An 18,513-nucleotide genomic window follows, 5' to 3' on the forward strand; every position below is an offset into this window, starting at 1 on the left:
CCCCAAGAAATGTCCACTGCAAAAGCCACACAGAGATGGAGGTTGGCTCCCAGCAGAAAATTAAAAGCACAAGAAAATGTCAAACATTAAAAACTTCCCTAAACTGGGCTGCCTTCAGATAGTTGTTTATTTCCTTGACATCTGATGGGAGGGAGTTCCACAGGGTGGGCGCCACCACTGAGAAGGCCCTCTGCCTGGTTCCCTGTAACCTCACATCTTGCAGTGAGGGAACTGCCAGAAGGCCCTCGGCGCTGGACCTCAGTGTCCAGGCTGAATGATGGGGGTGGAGAGGCTCCTTCAGGTATACTGGGCCAAGGCCGTTTAGGGCTTTAAAGGTCAGCACCAACGCTTTGAATTGTGCTCGGAAACGTACTGGGAGCCAATGTAGCTTTTTCAGTACTCATATGTTATATGAGAATAGCAATAGCTAAAAGAAATTATATCCCTTCACAAGGCAATGGTTTAGGCTTTCCCTCCACCTGCCCTGGATTGTGTGCTATTAATTCATGATAAGTATTTAAGTGACCAAAACTGGATATGGACAATTTTTAAAAGGTCAGTTTTTTTGGGGGAAATGCAGTGTTTTTGTTGGGCCAGAAACCTCAGTTAAACTAGCAGTACAAAATACAATACGATAACAGTACTTACATAGGTATATCAGGTGATACCTAATATTAGTCATACTAAGATTAGACCCATTGAAACCAGTGGACTTATTCAACTATATTGTAACCCCAGAATATTGCCCATCGTGTATGAAGTTGGAGAACTATGTTGGCCAAGAAATGATGGTGCTTATCAAAATTTTGCTGATTTTTCAAACAATTCTTTTCATATATTTATATATTTTCATGGTACGTTGTAGTAATATTTTTACCCAACCTTAGGGTTGCCATATGTCCAGAATTTCCCAGACATAGCCAGGATTTTTGGCCATTGGAAAAATTGTCTGGGTGGAAAATCGCTAGATGTGCAGGAAAATCTGGATGAATGGTATGTTGGAAGTGTAGTTTTTGGCAAATTTCCTTAAAAATAACTCAACAAGTTTGCCCCAAAAAGCTCAACTTTTTCACTTTTTGAAATATGGCAACCCTACCCAATCTTTAGTGGCACATGAAAGAAAGAAAGAAAGAAAGAAAGAAAGAAAGAAAGAAAGAAAGAAAGAAAGAGGAATTGTTCATGTGTTGCATCTACGATGGGAGTGATGGGTTGAGTTCTAGGCAATAGTGTTTAGCTTTCTGATCTGATGTGGTTGCTTATTATTCCGGCTTTCACAGATGTGAAGACATGGTAGATGTCAGACGATTGAAGATGCTTCAAATGGTTCAGCTCTTTAAATGTGAAGAGGATGCCGCGCAGGTGAGATTGAGCTGCATATTTATTGTGGCCAGTGTTGTTCATATAAACTTGCTGCAAAGGGAGAGAGAGTGCGTGCCTAGTCAAACATGTTTTGGAAATTTAATCGTTTTGGGTGTTTGGGCACCCCTGTAAAATACACTGCAGACTTCTTATTACTTATTGAGCACATCTGTGACAGATGGATTGTGTTAGTTTAAATGTTTTCTGTTTTACAGTCTGTTTCTATTCTTCCCTCTAGGCAGTAGAATGGTTAAGTGAATTACTCGATGCTCTACTGAAGACCCATACCCGCCTGGGGGACGATGCTCCAGAAACCAAAATTTTGTTGGAAAAGCATCGGAAATTTGTTGATGTAGCACAGGTATATGAAGGGTTTCTTTCACTCTGTAAGCAGGCTAGGTGGGTCACTAGAAAGCTGCCTCTAAGCCTTCTCATTGATATTTAAAATTAGCATTTTCATTTAGACTATTTGCTGAGCTTGTTTTCTGAGTACAGTTCTGATTGCCAGAAACCTTGGCTAGATCTGACAAGATTATTCTATTGGAACATCCCCTTGGGGACAACCACAGTCCCCCCCCCCCTTAAAGTGTTTTCATGCGTCATAAAATGTACAAGATTGGTTTTGAAATGCTTGAATTCACTTCATATCTGACAAATGTGGAGTGGTTACTCCATGTACCCTGGGCAATGCTCTGCATTATTATTTTTTTAGAAGTTACTTCCCTGATCAGCTATTTGATTTGATAAAGGAACTAGTGTGTTCAGACAAGTAAATGATAAACAATAGGACTACTGTGTCCAAAAGCAGGGGACCAAAGGTTCTGGCATGGTTTTACTAAGCAGATGTTAATTGCTGTGCAGATCCAGAGAAGGGTGTTCCTCTGTTGCTACTCAGGGCTTTTCCGGGGGGGGGGGGGCACTCTCCGCACCTTAATGACCTTCTGGAAAGGCCCAGCAGGAAGAGGGGGAGACAGCCATAGGGTCCCTTTTTCATGAAAAACAGAACGGGGACAGGAAGCGAAGACGTTTACCCTGTCACTGTGCTCCTTTACTCCTTTGTAGTTCACAGAGAACACAAAGGTGGCAGAATATGGGATCTTTGTGCTGAATATTTGAGACCTAGGCAGGGGTGCAGGCCAGAGAGTCTGGTACAGTCACACCTCGGGTTACATATGCTTCAGGTTAGATACGCTTCAGGTTACAGACTCTGCTAACCCAGAAATAGTAGCTTGGGTTAAGAACTTTGCTTCAGGATGGGAACAGAAATCGTGCTCCGGCGGCGCGGCAGCAGCAGGAGGCCCCATTAGCTAAAGTGGTGCTTCAGGTTAAGAACAGTTTCAGGTTAAGAACATACAACGGACCTCCGGAACGAATTAAGTACTTAACCCGAGGTACCACTGTACTTGCTGTTGTTGTGCAGGCGAGTGGGTTTTTTTAAAAAACAAGGTGGGCTTAGTGAGGGGAGAACGTTCTCTGTTCTCAAAGCACCTGTATGGGTTTGTGCAGCAGGTCTCCATCCATAAAAGTGTGTGCATCCCCTACCTCCCAAGTCAGTTGTTCAGACCAAGCAAACAAACCCCCAAAGGGTTAGCTTTCTGTTTCCCTCGCCTTTCATCGTTCAGTTGGATTTCCCAAGCAAGGCCATTGCAGTTCGTTCCTGCGTTTGGAAAAGTAGGCCGATGTGTTAATAGTCAAATGAAGTGCAAGAACGCCTTGTGACTTACATTTGAGGAATTTTTGTTTCTTGCCGCTGTGTCGCTCTTCTGTAGTTAGATCTGTCCAAGGATTTGAGATTGAAATATTGCATCTTTCTTCTTTTTCCTTTTTATAGAGTACTTACGATTATGGAAGGCAGTTACTACAGGCGACCGTCGTTTTGTGTCAGTCTCTGCGATGCACTTCTAGGTCCTCAGGAGACACACTTCCAAAGCTGAACAGAGTCTGGAAACAATTCACTATCACTTCCGAAGAGCGAGTAACTAGGCTGGAGATGGCTGTCGCTTTCCATTCAAATGCTGAAAAGGTTAGTTGCTACCAGCTACCAACATATGGATGTTGCTCTGTTGTTTTAAGTGAACTCTGGAAGCAATTTTCTTTTTCTTAATACCACTTTGTTACAGGTTTTGCAAGAATGCCCAGACCAGCCTGAATCTATAAATGACCAGGAACAATTTGATGAGATTGAAGCTGTTGGAAAATCACTTCTGGATAGATTAACAGTACCTGTTGTTTATCCTGATGGGTATGTAGCTTATCCTTAGAATATGATTATTCTAAAATGTTTTAGTTTGCAATACAAGTCAAACAGATTTTACATGAGGGAGACATACAAATACTGTAGCTGAAATATTCAGTTTGGAAAAAGAACAAGTACAGTGGTGCCTCGCAAGACGAAATTAATTCGTTCCGCAAGTCTCTTCGTCTTGTGAGTTTTTCGTCTTGCGATGCACGGTTTCCCATAGGAATGTATTGAAAATCAATTAATGCGTTCCTAGGGAAACCGCCTTCAGACCAGGGTGAAGGCTGGGGGGGGGGACAAGGGCTTTTCTTCCCACCCCCAGCATTTAAAAAAACCCCGGGACAGCGGAGGACTTCTCCGCTGTCCGGGCGATCTTAAAATGCTGGCGGGCGGCATTTTAAAATCGCCCCGGGACAGCGGAGGACTTCTCCGCTGTCCAGGGCGATTTAAAAGCCCCTGGGAAGGCAGGCAGGGGGGACAAAGACTTTTGCGCCCCGCCAGCCTTCAGAAGAGGTCCTGGACCTCTTCTGAAGGCGGGCGGGGGGCGAAAGTCTTTGCTCCCCCTCGCCTGCCTTCAAAAGCCCTCCGGGACAGGCAGGCAGGGGGGAGCAAAGACTTTGCCCACAGGAGCCCCACTTGACTCCTGCGGGCTTTTCGACCAGGAGGGAGAAGGGACTGAAAGGGCCAGTCAGTCCCTTCTCCCTCCTCGGGAAAAGCCCCCAAGAGCGGCACGCTCTTTAAAGGGTGCGTGGCTCCTGCAGGCTTTTCTAGGAGGTGGGGGAATCCCCCCCCTCCTAGAAAAGCCAGCAGAAGCCGCGGAGCTCCTTTAAAGAGCGCGTGGCTTTTGCCTGCTTTTGCGGGAGGTGGGGGACCTCTTCTGAAGGCGGGCGGGGGGCGAAAGTCTTTGCTCCCCCCCGCCTGCCTTCAAAAGCCCTCCGGGACAGGCAGGCAGGGGGGAGCAAAGACTTTCGCCCCCAGCCCGCCTTCAGAAGGTGTTCCCTCCCCCCCGCCCGGCTTCGGAGCACCGGGAGAAGCGATCTCCCCGCAGCCCCTTGCTTCAAAAGAGGTCCGGGGGCAGCGGGAAGCGGTTCCCGCTGTCCCCGGACCTGGGGCTGCGGGGAGAAGATCGCTTCTCCCCGCCGCCCCTTGCTTCAAAAGAGAAGACCCGCTGTTCCCGGGGCAAGCTTCGTTTTGCGAAGCAAGCCCATAGGGAAATTCGTCTTGCGAGGCAACTCGAAAACGAAAAAACCTTTCGTTTTGCGAGTTTTTCGTCTCGCGAGGCGTTCGTCTTGCGGGGTACCACTGTAGTCAGATGCTATAGCAAAAAGTTAAATATTTTTTAAAAAATTATTTCTTTACAATGTTATCAAAAGGTATCTTTAAACGAGATGCACGCTCATCAATTGCTTCACAGAGTAGAATTAAATGAACAAATGGAATGTTTATTGCTCATAAATTGAAGCTGCTCCAAACAAATCACATTAGTTTGAATATGTACTATCAAAGTTTTGAGTCTGGTGTAAAAATAATGGTGGCATAACATCCATATTCATCAGTCAGGTCTGGGACCTCATCCTAAGACAATTCAGTACTGTACTAGCCAGGTGTAGTGTAAAGTACTTGTGCATGTGTTTTTTAATCAAATTGGTACCCACTGAGAACAAATCCCATGCGCCTTGCTTGTTTTTCCTTTGTTTTAGTACTGAACAGTACTTTGGGAGCCCGAGTGATATGGCTTCTACAGCTGAACACATTAGAGAGAAGATAAAGCTGGTTTGTTTGAAAAAACAGCAGCTGAGACAACCAGAAGTCTGTACAACAGAGAGCTAATAGTGTCCATTTGCCAGTTCATAAGATGTCTCTACGTTACCCAGCATGTCATCTGCATTCTGCGCCTGCCATAATACTTTAAAACGCATTTCTACAGCTGTTATGAAAGAATCCCGTCCTTCTTGAAGTAAAAACTTACTCTACATCTTAACAGTGTATTTCTACCAAGCCATAATTATTTAACATGCTATGAAACCATAGACTTTAAATATTATCAAAAGGAACTGAAAATATTGCACTGAACCCTTCTTTCTCTGAAGCTTCCCCCCCAACCAGTCGGGTGCTTCTTTGCCTAAGCAGCTGAATCAAGCTTTGAATGGTGCTAATAAGTACAAGTTCCGCACAGAATAGTAATTCTCTTTATTCTTCAGATGATGTAGTATTTTTAGGCTGTAGGCAAGCTATCTGTTGTTTAGACAGTGGCGACCCTATAGTTATAATTTGTATTACTTTTCAAATGGTCCCTTTTATTGTGCCAATATACATCCTGCCCATCAAATCTTTGAAATTCATTATAGTTGGTTTCCCCCCACCCCCTTCCAATTTGTATGGACAATGTATTGAAAGCTGTTTTGTGCTTAATAAAATCCATCTTTTTAAAATCTTACCATCTTTTATGCAAGCCTGTGTTTCCTGATGTGTAGCAGAGCTCCATCTGTAGCAGTGGGAAGGGCAACCCCTTCCTTTGCCTTCCAACTTCGGAACAAACATTCCTCCAGTCTGCTTCTCTCTTACAGCGTGAAATGAATGTATAGTCTGGATCGGGGTGGAAAAAAACATCTTAATAGATGAGTCCAGAAGGAAGTAAGCCTCACATTTCTTCTGTTGACTAAATTCAAAAGTTCTGAGCCAAGCAGAAAAGAGAAGGGAGGCGCTTATCACCAATATTGGTGCTCAATTTCCTCCTGCCTTCGTGAGAGGTGTGGCAGAGAATGTACATCTTTCCTATGTACAGCTCTCTGCAGAAAGGGCAGAAGGAGATTTGAATGTTCTAAAAAGAAAAGCTCGAGATATAAGGAAGCAAGTGAAACAATTCAGATAATGAATGATGAGAGGGTTTGTTGGGGTGAGTTTCCCCTCCAACATGTCATTCTTTCCCCCCCTCCCCACTTTCTGTACCAGTGAACATTGCAAGTACAGTGGTGCCCCACAAGACGAATGCCTCGCAAGACGGAATACTCGCTAGACGAAAGAGTTTTCCATTTTGGAGGTGCTTTGCAAAACGAATTTCCTATGGGCTTGCTTCGCAAGACGACAATGTCTTGCGAGTTCCTGCTGGTTTTTTTCCCTCCCCCCCCTTTTTCTAAGCCGCTAAGCCGCTTATCAGCTGATCCGATCAGCAGATAAGACGCTAAAAGCCACTAATAGCACTAATCTGCTAATCCGTCAATGGGCTTGCTTCGCAAGACTAAAAAACCGCTAGACGAAGAGAATCACAGAACGGATTCTTTTCGTCTTGCGAGGCACCACTGTACGTTCTTTTAGTTAATGTGCTCTTTCCTGAATAAGCTCGTGTTAAATAGGTAGTTGATATGCAGTTTCCCAAATCGATAAATGCTACATATTGTAATAAAAATTTATTACACATAAGGCATAAGATTAAAGCTAATTATGTGTATTTGCTCTTTCAATCTGCAAAAGCCAAATAAAAAAAATATTTTATATTTATGCAGTGTGGGATTTTCAGTGTTTTTTAAAACTCGTAGAAAGGCAAGATTATAGCAGGATGCAGTTTTACATGCCACTGTGTTTTTTTTAGCTACCCTGTGTATAAGATGCTCAAAGTGCTCTGTCACCTTGGCTCTTAAAAGGAGCAAAGTTTTATACTAATGCTGCTGCTTTGAAAAGCAGGCTTCAATTTGGGCATTAGGAATGTAGCTCGCATACGACTCCCTTCCTCTCATGTAGTCAAAGTCTGTAGGGGCTACCAAACTGGCTCGGATATGGGAATAGTATTTAGAGGCTCCTTGCCGAAGACACGTGGCCTGATAAGATGGGTAGCAATCTGCTCTGAGTGATTTTACACATACATATTATAGGTGGGGGGCGAGGAGAGTGGGCAGTTCCCACACGTAAACATGAATTATTGCACTGATGAAACCAGTTACTTAAAGCTGCACTGGATGCAACCCTTGGTTAAACAATCTCTGTTTAGTCCAAAGTGTGCTGAATTGTACCACTGGCATCATGGAAATTCACTGGTAGTTTCTTGCTTCCCATATTTTCTTTTTCAAGAAAATGGGGAGGGCGCAGATATATGTTGGAAGGTCGCAATCCTTCCCCTTAACAGCTCACGCACAAACACAGACACACCACATCCCTCACCTTACGCAGATGCCATTGGAGACGTCACAAGAAATTGGTCAGGAGAGCTTGCAAATGTGAATTTTCCCGCTTGTCTTGATCCTTTGTGGGAAATCGGAAACATCCCCGATGGTAGCCTGCTGAGAGAAGGGAGCTCAGGGTTATGCCTGTCAAAGCTGCCACATCCTCATCCTCCTGTTGCCTCGGGAAACTTTCCTAGGGCTGCAGGGGCAAAAGACATTCTGCACCGCCAGCCTACAGGCTGTCTCATTGGTGGGAGAAAATGCTTTGTACTCCAGGAATGCTGGGCAGAAGGTTCCTGGGGGCCTTCACTGCTTCAACATCATTTGGAGAGTCTTCTCTCATCAGGGATGTGTAGCTTCACCTGCTCCCTGGTGAGAGAGGAGTTGTGACAGAAGGATGCTAAAAGGGGTTCCTTTTGAGTGTTGCTAGGGCACAGAGCATATCTCCTTGGAGACTGGGCTACAGGAGTAAGCTCCAGCCTGATCTGCAAAAACAGATGTTCTACTTTCTCCTTGCCCTAGGTATGCCTTTGTAGAGGAGGGTTATCGAGTAGGGAGAGAAGGCAGAGTTGAGCATCATTCATACGTTCAGAGTGAATGCACGGAAAGGTCGCAATCCATTGTGAGTAGTAGCTTTGGCCACTTGTGAAGGATCTCACCCTTCCATGGCAAAGAGTGAGAAGCTCATGCATCCCTAAATGTCATTAGACATTTCCCACATACTTCCAGTGAAGCTGTTACCATTATAGGTGCTAGAAATAGTCTTTTTTAAAAAAAAAAGTCATATGGCATAATAGATCTGGAGCCCTGTGTTTAATTGCTTGCATTGGTTGGAAAGCAGAACAGGTTAATGGTCTCCTGATTTTTTGTTTTCTAGAAAACCTTCATGCATATGTCCATAATCTGTAAGTGATTTCTTCTCTCTCTCTCTCTCTCTCTCTCTCTCTCTCTGCTGTACTCAACTAAGCTGCTTACGCATAATTGAAATTGTCAAATCTGTAATGATTCTAGTACAGTCATTGCAGACATAATCTCTCAATGCTCTTTGGCAAGAAAACTATAATTACATTTAACGTGCATTAATAAATGTAATAAACCGCTACATTTCACTTACTTTTGCAGTACATTTATGTAATTGAAAATAAGGTTTACAGTACATTGCAATGAATTGATCTTTCTCCGCTCCCTGTAGAAATTTGTAGAAACTCTGCAAATTTGAAGTAGAGTTTAGAAGTTAAAGTTCTTCTTTTAACTCCTTTGGATCAGATTATTGTACTCAAAAGGAAGAATGGTTTTGAGCATGCGGTAACAAGAAACAGCAGCTGCTTTGCCACCTAGCAGGGCTCAGCCCCAAGCAACAGAGGACACAAACATGACTTTGAAGGCTAATGAATGCACTAAGTTCAAGCTACACAGTTCACTGGGGGTTAGGCACAGAAGCGTGGCAAGGCACTATCTGCTGAGTTTGCCCAGTGCGCACATCTCTGACCTAGCCTAGTTTCATCTCTCTTGAAAGAGAGTAACATTTGAACCACTGTGGTAAGACATTTCAGGGGCAATTATTAGTCTGCTGTAACAAGAACAAAGACATCTATTATAAGTTGCTTTGGGTTACCTTAGTCAAAAGAAGACCAATGCTTTTTTAAAAAGTCCTGTGGCATTTGTCTTTGAGTGTGGGGCACGGAGTGGAATCTCTCTTACACACAAACACCCCGCTTATTTGGGGGAGGGAATATGTATTTGAGTCATCTGCCTGCAATCCTACCAGTAGCTCAGATGTAAAAGGATGTTGTGAGTGGTGTCTAGCTCTTCTATGTGGGGGAAGCTTATGGCTTCATCTTGAACATGTATTTAGGGGTTTAACCTGTCCGGCCTACTTTAAAAGAGACACCAAATCAAAACACTTCGAAGACTGGTGGGGTGAGCACACACAGAAATACTGAAGGCAAACATCATTTAATGACATTTGAAGCCCAGGAGGACTTCTGCTCTTGCCAAATGCCATTTCCATTTCAAGCACTAGAATAGAAAACATTTGGGAGGCACTTACGTCTAACTTCCAGGGGGTGGTACTGCTCTGGAAGGAAGAAGGCAGAAGCAGCGTTGGGTCACTTTTGTCCTTGGTCCTTATTGGCTTATTTAGCTATGACTCCCTTCTGCAAAACAATAAAACTTCAATAGTATTTATCCGATTGCTAGCCTTTCCTTACATCAACAATTAAGTATATGGATGTGACGGTCCTGTAGCAGTGCTTATTTGTAAATTTATAAGCGACAGGTACCAGAGACTTATTTCCAGATGTTAAACAACCATTTACTCCGTCACAACTAGAGAAGCCATGTAGAGGCAAGTTGCTGCTATCATTCGCAAAACCGTAGTGCTGTAGCCCAGAGTGTGTGGAATAATAATAATAATAATAATAATAAATTTTATTTATATCCCGCCCTCCCCAGCCGAAGCTGGGCTCAGGGCGGCTAACAACAATCAAAATAATCCAACATTCTAAAAAAAATCATTATAAAATTAATTAAAATCAAATTGATGGCAACCATTAAGCAAAATTCTGTGCAGATTGCCAGAGGAGGGGGTCAGGCTGCGCCCTGACCAAAGGCCTGGTGGAACAGCTCTGTCTTGCAGGCCCTGCAGAAAGATGTCAGGTCCTGCAGGGCCCTAGTCTCTTGTGACATAGCATTCCACCAGATTGGAGCTGCGGCCGAGAAAGCCCTGGCTCTAGTTGAGGCCAGCCTAACCTCTCTGTGGCCTGGGATCTTCAGGATGTTTTTATTTGCAGACCGTAAATTTCTCTGTGGGACATACCAGGAGAGGCGGTCCCGTAGGTACGAGGGTCCTAGGCTGTATAGGGCTTTAAAGGTTAAAACCAGCACCTTAAACCTGATCCTGTACTCCACCGGGAGCCAGTGCAGCTGGTATAGTACCGGATGAATATGATCTCACAGCGAAGACCCCATAAGGAGTCTCGCCGCGGCATTCTGCACCCGCTGGAGTTTCTGGGTCAGTCTCAAGGGCAGCCCCACGTAGAGCGAGTTACAATAATCCAGTCTGGAGGTGACCGTCGCGTGGATCACAGTGGCTAGGTCAGGGCGAGAGAGAAAAGGAGCCAACTGCTTAGCTTGGCGGAGATGAAAAAATGCCGCCTTTGTTATAGCTGTAATCTGCGCCTCCATAGAGAGGGAGGTATCAAAGATTACACCCAAACTCTTAACGGACGGTGCTGGCACTAATTGCACCCCCGCAAGAGATGGGAGTTGCCCCCTCAATCCCATATCGCCCCGTCCCAGCCAGAGGACCTCTGTCTTCGAAGGATTTAACTTCAACCGGCTCCCACGTAACCATCCATCCACAGCTTCCAGACATCTGGTCAGTGTGTCTGGGGCCGAGTCAGGATGGCCATCCATCAACAGATAGAGTTGGGTGTCATCGGCATACTGATGGCAACCCAGCCCAAAACTCCGGACAAGCTGGGCGAGGGGGCGCATAAAGATGTTAAAAAGCATCAGGGAGAGAATTGCACCCTGAGACACTCCACACACCAAGGAGTGGCGCAATGACAATTTCCCCCCAAGCGCCACCCTCTGTCCCCGACCAGAGAGAAACGAGCGCAGCCATTGAAGGACTGTGCCCTGGATCCCCACGTCGGCAAGGCGGTGGTCCAGGAGTTCGTGATCGACCATGTCGAAGGCTGCTGACAGGTCTAGAAGAATCAGCAGCCCCGACCCGCCTCGATCCAGCTGCCCACGGAGATCATCTGTTAGGGCGATCAGAGCCGTCTCGGTCCCATGACCAGCGCGGAAGCCGGACTGGAATGGATCCAGAGCCGATGTTTCATCCAGAAACCTACCAAGCTGTTCAGCAACCGCTCTCTCAATCACCTTACCCAGGAATGGAAGATTCGAGACCGGGCGGTAATTGGATAGATCTAAGGGATCTAATGATGTTTTCTTTAAGAGCGGATGCACCACTGCCTCCTTCAGTTACCCTGGGAATATCCCGGTGCCAAGGGACAAATTGATGATATCACCCAGGGGGGCCCGCACCTCGTCTGGGCACGCTCTAATCAGCCAAGACGGGCACGGGTCAAGAGGACAGGTGGTGGGCTTTCCAGCTCGGAGGAGTCTGTCCACATCGGCTGGGGATATCCGGTCAAAGTGGTCCAATACTGGACCCGAGGACAGTCGAGGGGCCTCCAGTTCCTTTATTGTATCCAAATTGGCAGGGAGGTCATGGCGGAGCAACAGGACCTTCTCCGCAAAAAAGTTCGCAAATGCCTCACAGCTGTGTGTCAAATTGTTATTTAAATTTGGCTGTCCTTCAAGGAACGTTAAAGACCTAATTATACTAAATAATTGCACCGGGCTCTAGCCGTCTGAGGTCCCGCTTCATTTTCCAAAGCTCCTCGGTAAACCAGGGAGCCCGGTTTCTGCGGGGTCACAGAGGGCACCTAGGTGCGATCTCATTGATGGCTGCTAGGAGCTGGATATTCCAGCCCTCAACAAGCTCAGTCAATGAGTCGCCAGGGGGAGCAAGGTCCCGCAAGGCCTGACGGAATCTATCAGGGTCCATCAGCCTCTGCGGGCGAGCCCAAATTGGCTTGCCACCTAAGCAGGGTGGGGGTGGAAAATCAATCCTGGCTTTCAGAGTGTAGTGATCAGACCATGGCACCTTCATTGAAGGAGACATGATCACATCTATACCGGCCCCAAAGATCAAATCCAGCGTGTGGCCTGCTTGATGTGTGGGGCCTGAAACAAACTGGGAGAGCCCTAGTGTCGCCATGGAAGACACCAGGTCCAGAGCCTGTGAGGAGGGAATGGCATCAGCATGGAAGTCCCCCAATACCAATAGGTTAGGGAACTCCAAGCCCCAGCCGGCCACCGCCTCCAGCAGGCCTGACAGGGTGGCTGCTGGTGCGCTAGGTGGCTGGTACACCAGCCCGACAGCCAAGCTCACCTCAGAGCCCCACACTAGGCCAACACATTCAATGCCGGGGATCGATGGCGATGGTAGAGCCCTGAAAGAACAATCTTCCCGGATTAATAATGCCACCCCTCCCCCCGGCCCACAGTCCGCAACTGGTGGAGGACGGAGAAACCCGGGGGCGCCATCTCTCGTAAGGTAACAGTTTCCCCTTTGCGCACCAGGTCTCTGTCACACAAGCCAGGTCAACCCCCTGCGAGGTGAAGAAGTCTCGCAGGGTGGCGGTTTTGTTGCCTATAGACCTGGCATTGCACAACACCAGTGACGGAGGTGAGTAATCCTTGTTCACCCTACCTTCGTCCCTCGGGATGGGGCACAAATTGGAAGGGATACGAGCATATCCGTATCTCGATCCCCTTCGCCTATGACATCTGCCCCCACCGCCATACCTCCCTCGCCCCACTACAGTAGCAATCCCAAGCCTCAAACCAACCTCCATTTACAAAATAGAAAAACAAATCAAACCAAAAACAATTGTACCAAACAAAACAAATCCCCACCCCACTCACTATCCAACCCCAAACCAACATAAAATGGAACAAAATAAAAATACATCAATACAAACCACTGTTCACGGTGGTACAACAAAGTAAAAAGCAATGGAGGAATAGTGTCTCTCCTTTGATCTCTCTTTTAAATGCTATATTTTATTTTGCGTATGTGCCTAGAAGGACACATTTCTAAACATCTTAATACACAAGTCAATCTTTTTAAAAAAGAGCACTTAAGTGTCTCCCCCCCCTTAAATCTAGCCATAGGGCCAGTACTTTTTTCCTGAGGTTATGCTAAACATTTTGTGAATCTTCGTACTTTTGTCCATTTACTGTATTTATTTCCCCCAATGTGAACTATAAAATGGGTGATTTTCTTGAATCAAAATGAGAGTACCCCTAAACATTTTTTTAGAAAGCACTGCATATGACTAATATATCAAAGTTTCCAGTCCAGCCATCCTTTAAGATAATAGAATCATATAGCTGGAGGCATCCTGAGAATGATCTAGTCAACCCCGCTGCAACCTTGACATTATCAGCATTGCGCTCTAACCAACCGAGTTATCATGCTTTATTGTCCAGTGCTTTATTAAAAATTAAAAACCATATAAACACCTTTCCCAGGTCTAGTATGGACCACAGTACTGGAGTGTGTGTGTGTAGGGTTGGCCATACAGTTATTTTACAGATTAGACTGTGCTTGATCTTTCTTTTTATGCCCACAGACATGCAATTTCCCAATTTCAATGCCTTGCCCATTATTTGAATATTACACCCCAACAATGCTTTTTGCTACAGTCAGTTAATGGTCTGTTTCGTCTTCCTTGAAATGTTCTAAATTGGGGGTTGGCTACTTGGCTATCCACACATTGACTCGGCCTTCTGGTCCCCACGCCACCGACCCTCCTGTTTCAAGCTTCCTTAAAACACCTTGGAGGGAGGGATGGAAGGCTGTGCAAATGATGAGCAGGTAAATTATCCTCCCATTGCTATGTGCTGGTCTTTTTCTTCATGCCAAGGATGCAGTCAACCAGCACTCTCCATGTCCCACCTTCTATAGCAGCATGCCCACGTACACCCACCTGGACGGTCCTAAAAAAGATTGTTAAACATCTAAGCTTATCACCCAGAACTACAGCATCCGGGTCCACCTCACCATTCAGAAAGGCAGTTTCGTGCATTAAAATTTTGTAGCTAAGAACGGATGTCTGAACAAGAGAAAACACAGAAATGCAGTTCACTTATGGAAATTATGTATATAAATTGCGGGTTTTGCCAGCCAGAACAAATTACGATTAATGTATGTCCAAATGACAAGTGATTGTGGTGTCTGCACACGGCCCCGAACCCAGAAGTGACCCAGAAATGTCATGAAATGCGTCACAAAAATGGTGGAATAGGAGTAGGGCAGAATGGGGTGCTCGTACACATGCCACCGATGCACATGGGTTGGGAAGGGAATCCCTGTGCAAAATGGTCATTGACTGTATATAAACACAAGGGACATCCATCTTTTCATGTTTACTGTTCCTGTATACAGTTTTGTAGGCAAACATATAAATATAAAGATATAAAACATATGTGAAGAATCCTTCAGCAGTTGAATGCACAGCATTCTAGATCCCAAGGTGCATAGTGAAAATATATAGACCCTCAACAGATAGACAACACTTGTCGGTCTGAATTTATTTTCCAGGGTCCTCTGGTGGTGAAAATACCAAATGTCATGAGCTTGTGAGGATTAGCGTCTTGCAGTGGAGACTTACAGTCTCCGGAAATGTGTGTAAAAATAAGTAATGTACAAAAATAAAAGCAAGGAGCCTTAATCCCTTCTTTCCCTATTTCTGGCCTTGCTGGGAGTTTGGGTTCTATGTTGCCGACTTGACATTCTGTCTTGGACGCAATCTTTTGCAGGTAAGAAACCTTTCATTTTGTGCTACCTCCCACTGTCCCAGTGATTTAATGTATTCCAAAATGTGAACACTGCAAGATGTGCAGCACAGTATGTTCACTCAGCAGTAAATCTCAGGGAGTGGAATTGGGCTTGCTCTCAGGTACTGTAAGTGGCTATAGCATTGCAACCTTAAACCAATTTATGTGGCTGAAAAATGCATTTATTTTTGTGCAATTCAAGCATGTTTATGTGCAAAATATATATTCTACATTACCAAGAGATAAAGTTGTGGAAACTGCCAAAATGCAACCACAACAATTTAACCATAGTGGAAAATTCAGACTTTTACAAATGGAAGTTATGCCCCATAAACTTTTACTGAGTGACTTCTTAGCAGTCTGGGGAGAATTTGGTATTGAGAGTTATTTTCAGTGTAAGTCAGAAGAAAGCAGTAAAAAAGCAGCCCTTCCAGCGTGCTGAAAGCAAAAATCACCAGAATTTGTGTGCTTTTAATGCCATGCTTTCCTTTATTCATATTCCCTCTGCTACAGCAGTCCTAAAAATATCTTTGGGGGGAAAACCACAAAAACGTATGATGTGAAATTCAGGGATTTTTAAAACACCAATTTCTTGCTGTATGCAGCCTAAGCACTTAAGTTTGTTGATTTCACATTCTCTCTGTCTTGGCAAGGGTTATAAATACTGGATCTGTGACAACATATCCCGAGTATCGCTGCTGACTTTCCAAGCATGCACGGATTGCAGTTGAATCTCATTCCAAACTGGACAGAGCTGGGCAGTATGGAAAATCCTTGCATTTGTCATTCATGTTTCATAACAAATGCAGAGAGGAATTAATCCACATAATGCAAGTTTCATTTCTGCCCACTCATTCTATTTGTGGCAATTAAGGGTAACGAGTGGGTGGGTGGGCTCAGGATCCTGCTGCCTCCAGAGACGGGTTGAGTCAGCAGCAGTGGCCAACACAAGCAGCCGCTCCTGACATTTTTGTTTTGTTTCCCTCAGAATGCCTAACCACACAGTAAGTCCAGGCACCTGAATGGAAATGACAGCTGCTGGACACAAAAAAAGTTAGTCACTACAGGGGGGGGGGGAGAAGTTTTTGAAAGGAGAAAAATAGACCAGAAGAAGAAAAAAACATAAGCAACCAAAATACCTATAGTATACCCACCAAAATACCCATAGTCATAAAAAAGCAAAACATACATAAATATGTAAATACAGAAAAATGTAAAAATATTTTTTTAGTCAGACCCAGGGCCGGATTTAGGTTTGATGAGGCCATAAGCTACTGAAGGTAATGGGGCCCTTTATATATCCAGCTGTCCTTTGTCAACAAATTGTCGCTGTTTTTTGTGCTGAATATATGCTATATGGCAGGGGTGTCAAACTCAAATTCATCAGGGGCCGCATTATTTATTTCGGCTTCTCCCAAGAGGGCCACGAAGGATCAGAAAAGCTGAAGAAGAGACCCTTCCTCAGGGGAGGCAGGAGACTACCGGACCCGCCGAGGAGGGGAATCCGACCGCCTTTCCCTCCAGAGGCTCCGCTTCGCCTTTTGCCCCGGCCAAGTCGCGCCGAGGGCGCCTTGAGGGCTCTGTGTGGCTTCAGGTGGAGCTCCAGGAGCAGCTTCCCAACCTGAAGGGCAGGCTGCGCGCGGGACCCCGCCACTCTCGGGGCACGATCCAGACCCGGCTGCCGTCCGCGGCCAGCAGAGGTAGGCCGCCGGCTTCTAACCCAGCGGAACTCGGGCGTCCCGGGCGCCACACCGCGCTTCCCACTCCTCCCGCCCCACCCCGGGCGAGGCTGTCCGGCCAAGCTCCCCGCCCCCTTCTCCCGGGCACCCCTCCCTCCTTTGTTCCCCGGGGCCCCGCCTCCCCCTCTCCCCCAGCTCGCCTATTGGTTCGCGCAGCCGCCACTCAGGTGGGGTCCCGCTTTGGCCCCGCTCCCCAGCCACCGAGAGAGAGCGGGAGCGCGCGGGGCTGGGCTGGGCGGCCGGGCATCTCCTTCCCTGCGCTGCTTCAGTCGCGTCTGCAGCCGCCGCAGGACCAGGCGGGAGGCCAGTCCTGCCCAGACGCTGCCAGCCGCTCGGAAGGAGCCGTCGCTCCGCCGGGCAGCGCCTGCCCGCGCGCCCCTCGCTCCCTGCGCCGAGGATGGCGGGGGCGCCAGGTGCAAGGCGGTGCTGAGGCTGCTGGGCAAGCGGCAGATGCTGATGCACTTTGGGGAATTCCTGTCACAGGGAGCAAGGCAGGAGCGGAGGGTGATGGGGCACGTTCCCCGGGAGAGCGGGGCCGCGGCTGCCTGGCCAGTTTCGTCCCATGATCCTGGAAAGGCTACACGGGCCACATGACGAGGTCTGGCGGGCCGGATTCGGCCCGCGGGCCTTGTGTTTGACACCCGTGCTATATGGTCATTTATGGACCTAATAGGTATCTGAAGCCATTTGCACATGCAGAATGTAGGCACCCTATATATAGAAATGAGCAAACCAGTGATAGTTTAAGGAGCAGGCTAGCAGGCGGGGCCCATGACTTACATCACAGGAGCCTGCACAACACAAAACACACTTGCTGTATGTAGGTTTTATTTTATTTGTTTTTTATCTTATATTTTGGAAATGTACATCCAGTTTTTCCCCGCTTTAATTTTTTTTTGGGGGGGGGCCCTATAGCTTGTTTAGCTTATACGTAAATCCGGCACTGGTCAGACCATTGGTCCATTGGGCTCAATACTGCCAACACTGACTTAGCAGCAAATCACCTGGATAATAACCTAAAATGGGCCTGCTAGATCAGACCAAAGGCCCATCTTAGTCCAGCATCTTGTTCTTGCAGTGGTTGACTAGATGCCTATGGGAAGCCGGCAGCACAGGATTTGAGGGGGGGAAACTGAGGGGAAGTGTTGGGCTCGCCTCAATTTATTCCTCATGGGGTGCGGGAAACGCTCCTGGGGGATCCCTGGAACCAGGCCTGCCTGCCAAAGGCCAATCTGCAGGCAGGCCTGCAAACCTCGCCAACCTGCTGCTGGATTGCTGGCCAGGCCCATGGCCTGGCTGCAATGCCACCTGACCGTTTAAGGTAAGCGCACTTGAGCAGCATTTTCTGTCCACCTGAGATTCCCAGCAACAGGTATCCAGAGGTCTTTCCCAATCCTAGCTGGAGTGCTAGCTTGACTATGCTTCTGTGAGATGGACAGCTCACAGAAGAACCCCAACCAAACCTAAGAGGAGGCGTGTAGTGGTGATAGGGGATTCCCTACTGAGGGGAACAGAAGCAGTGATCTGTGGGCCTGACAAGATGTCTCGGGAAGTGTGCTGTCTCCTCGGGGCTAAGATCCAAGATGTAACTGAACGA

At 46.6% G+C, this 18,513-nt stretch overlaps 1 protein-coding gene and 1 long non-coding RNA gene across 4 annotated transcripts in view; one reads left to right on the top strand and one right to left on the bottom strand.

Moving 5' to 3' along the window:
• The window catches only part of SESTD1 (SEC14 and spectrin domain containing 1), a 60,552-nt gene extending 54,517 nt beyond the window's left edge, over positions 1–6,035 (top strand). For all 3 annotated transcript variants that reach the window (XM_082200944.1, XM_082200942.1, XM_082200943.1), the window contains exons 15-19: positions 1,278–1,359; positions 1,598–1,720; positions 3,191–3,382; positions 3,480–3,601; positions 5,299–6,035. In XM_082200944.1, the coding sequence (XP_082057070.1) occupies positions 1,278–1,359; positions 1,598–1,720; positions 3,191–3,382; positions 3,480–3,601; positions 5,299–5,428 (649 nt within the window). In that variant the 3' untranslated portion in view covers positions 5,429–6,035. The remainder of the gene's footprint in view (positions 1–1,277; positions 1,360–1,597; positions 1,721–3,190; positions 3,383–3,479; positions 3,602–5,298) is intronic.
• Positions 6,036–6,905: 870 nt separating this feature from the next.
• On the bottom strand, positions 6,906–18,224 carry LOC309519975. Its single transcript, XR_014214093.1, has 3 exons — positions 17,921–18,224; positions 9,806–9,911; positions 6,906–7,872 (listed from the first exon to the last, which is right to left on the bottom strand). It is a non-coding gene; the product is annotated as an uncharacterized lncRNA (long non-coding RNA).
• Between the last annotated feature and the right edge of the window lie 289 nt (positions 18,225–18,513).

This window comes from Podarcis vaucheri (genome assembly GCF_965113315.1).
Source record: "Podarcis vaucheri genome assembly, chromosome: 1".
Classification (NCBI taxonomy): Eukaryota; Metazoa; Chordata; class Lepidosauria; order Squamata; family Lacertidae; genus Podarcis; species Podarcis vaucheri.